Genomic DNA, 3,250 nt, shown 5'->3' with positions numbered 1-3,250 from the left:
CGAATCGTACGGTGTCGAATAATTTGGTGTCGAATAAATCTGTGTCGAATCGAGCGGTGTCGAATCGTACTGTGGTCAAACGGAACACGCCCCAATGGAATCCCGAGTCCCCTCCTACTAAGAGCGAGGAAGACACACCGTGGGAGTTTTAGCGGGTACACCTCCCCTACTTGCAGGTGGAGTAAGAAATTCCCGCATAATCCTGGCCCTCCCCCAGGGTCAGGGTTATATCCATAAAGGATTTCTCCCACAAAAAAAAAGTAGTGTGGACGCTTAAAGGAGGAAGGCCTGCGGACTCGCCATCCGCGTACCGGCCGATTTGTTTACTCGACGAGGCGGGCAAGCTCCTGGAGCGCATTGTTGCCAACCGCCTCGTCGAGCACATGTCACGGGAGGGTCCCGACCTGGCCGACTGTCAGTACGGATTCCGCGGGGGACGCTCAACGGTGGACGCCGTGTTCCACCTTAAGTCCCTCACGGAAGCGTCGACCAGGCAGGGGAGGAGGGCGTTGGCAGTATCTCTCGATATCTCCAACGCCTTCAATTCTCTCTCCTGGGACAGTATAGGGTGGGCTCTGGAACGTCACAGAGTCCCGCCTTATCTGAGTAGGCTCCTCGGAGACTACTTCCGTGGCAGGGAGATTACGTATACCGGCCGGTACGGATCACTGCAGCGAAGGAGGATGTACCGCGGGGTTCCGCAGGGGTCAGTTCTCGGCCCGCTGCTGTGGAACCTCGGGTACAATGCGGTGATCCAAGCCGCGCTCCCCAGAGAGCTATCAATCATCTGCTACGCAGATGACACCTTGATAGTTGCCTCTGGAAGCGATTGGAACAAAACCAGGTTGCTTGCAGAAGTTGGGACACATTGCGTCGTTGACCGCATCGAAAGACTAAGCCTTAAAGTGGCCGTCCACAAAACGGAAGCCATGTGGTTTTTCAACTACTTCCGTTGACGGCCCCCAGCGCTTGGTCTCTCCGTAGGTGAGGCACGGGTCGAGGTAGGTACGACTATTAAGTACCTTGGTCTTCACCTCGACCCGAAGTGGCGCTTTGACGAGCACTTTGCTCGCCTGGCCCCCCGGGTTCGGAAGGTTGCCAACGCCCTGGCGCGTATTCAGCCGAACCTTGGGCGACCGAAGCATAAAGCTCGCCGTCTTTACGCCAACGTGGACCACTCGGTGGCCCTGTATGGGGCACCGTTGTGGGCGGAAACCGCCGCGAGGGCAGGAGCGCGAAGTAAGTTTGCATCGCTCCGCGCCTCCCAACGAGTAATAGCCCTTCGCGTGATATGCGGCTTCCGTACGGTGGCGAGAGAGACGGCGGGCGTACTGGCGGGAATGCCTCCCCTTGCCCTCCTCGCTGGCATGTACTCGGCGAGATACTCTCGCCGGGTCGACCTCCAGCGGGAGGAACTTGCAGAGGATGCTCTGCGGGAAGCCCTCGCCAAGTCGAAGCGCCAAGCCCGGCGACAACTGCTCCTTGGTTGGGAGCAGCTCCTGAGCGAGCCAGACGTGGACGCTCAGAAAGTCGTCCGGGTCGTCCGACCCCACTTACGAGTGTGGTTGGACAACGGGGTCGGATGCCTCACTTACCGTGTGACGCAGGTGCTTACCGGGCATGGCTGCTTCGGTGAGTACCTGTGTCGCATCGGACGAGAGTCAACGACGCAATGTCACGCGTGCGGGGCGGCCAGCGACTCGGTGGAGCACACCGTGGAAGAGTGTCCACGGTGGGCTCCGGAGCGCCGAGAGCTGGTCGCCATAATAGGAGATAATCTCTCCCTGGAGAGCCTGTTACGGGCGCTGGCTTCCAGGGAAAAAGACGAGTGGGAAGCGGTTGTCTCCTTCTGCTCCGCGGTGATGGAGGCAGCCGAAAGAGAGAGGGAAAAACTACCTCTCCATCTGGAGAGACTCCAAAGACGTGCGCGAGCGGGTGGCGGGGCCCCCGTTTCCCGCGTACGTCCTAGAAGTCGTGGCGCGCCCCCCACCTGACAATGGATCTCTCCTTTCTCTTTGTAAGGATAATAGGGGAAACTCAATTGTATATTGCGGGACGTTGGGCGTTGAGAGGAGCCGGGCCTCTCGTTAGCCCACCGATCCCAAGGCCGCGTCTAGGACGCGTAAACAAGCGGGCGGCGGCTGATATTCCCGTGGTGGTACCGTCCACCACGGTTGTGTGGTTTTCTTATTTCTTTAGTAGCCGCCGCGGGGCCGTGACGAGTCGAGGTGGGGGCCTCGGCTCGTCCTGCACACGGCCCAAGAGACGGGGTGTCATCACGGTGTGTGTCCTGTGGTGGCATCAAGTTAAAGTTTGAAGCGACCAACGCTTGAGGAGGAAACATGAAAGAGAACTTGTTCTCAATCATTCTCCTCCTCACAGAAGCTAACAGCTCCAGGAGGGGACCCGCGCGCATCCTTACAATGGAATCCCGGGTTCCCTCCTACTAAGAGCGAGGAAGACACACCGTGGGAGTTTTAGCGGATACACCTCCTCCACTTGCGGGTAGAGAGAGGGATTCCCGCATAACTCTGGCCCTCTTCCAGGGTCAGGGTATCCATAAAGGATTTCTCCCACAAAAAAAAAAGTAGTGTGGACGCTTCCTGTGGGGGCCAGTCTCAGACAGTTACTCTCTGGCTGTCTGAGAACTGGGTGGTTCCCCCCACAATGGAAAAGGGCTAAGTTAGTCCTCCTCCAAAAAGGGGGTCGGCCTGCGGACTCGCCGTCCGCGTATCGGCCGATCTGCCTGTTGGATGAGGCGGGAAAGTTGCTAGAGCGAGTCATCGCTTCCCGCCTCACCAAACACCTGTCGCGGATAGGTCCCGACCTGGCTGACTGCCAGTTCGGTTTCCGTGAGGGACGGTCAACGGTGGACGCCATCTACCGCCTAAAGTCCCTCACGGACGCAGCGGTCAAGCAGGGGAAAATGGCGTTGGCAGTATCCTTAGATATATCCAACGCCTTTAACTCCCTCCCCTGGGATAGTAGTAAGTGGGCGCTCGATCGCCACGGCGTCCCACAATACTTGCGCAGGATCCTCGGAGATTATTTCCGCGGCAGGTACATAAGGTACACCGGCCGATATGGATCACCACACGCGAGGGAAATGTACCGCGGGGTTCCGCAGGGGTCCGTGTTGGGCCCCCTGCTGTGGAACCTCGGGTACAACGTGGTGATCCAGGCCGCCCTGCTCAGACAGACGGGTGTCATCTGCTACGCCGATGACACCCTGGTCGTAGCAACTGGGCAG

General features: G+C 58.6%; 1 protein-coding gene across 1 annotated transcript; it reads left to right on the top strand.

Moving 5' to 3' along the window:
• The first annotated feature begins 1,367 nt into the window (after window positions 1-1,367).
• Window positions 1,368-1,994, top strand: LOC109860347. Its single transcript, XM_020439360.1, has one exon. The coding sequence runs from the start codon at window positions 1,368-1,370 to the stop codon at window positions 1,992-1,994; it is 627 nt and encodes a 208-aa protein (XP_020294949.1).
• The last annotated feature ends 1,256 nt before the right edge of the window (window positions 1,995-3,250 follow it).

This window comes from Pseudomyrmex gracilis, unplaced genomic scaffold, assembly GCF_002006095.1.
Source record: "Pseudomyrmex gracilis isolate BER0280 unplaced genomic scaffold, ASM200609v1 scaffold_369, whole genome shotgun sequence".
Lineage (NCBI taxonomy): Eukaryota > Metazoa > Arthropoda > Insecta > Hymenoptera > Formicidae > Pseudomyrmex > Pseudomyrmex gracilis.
Note: the sequence above shows the minus strand (reverse complement) of the source record. Positions and strands in the feature narration are given on the sequence as shown.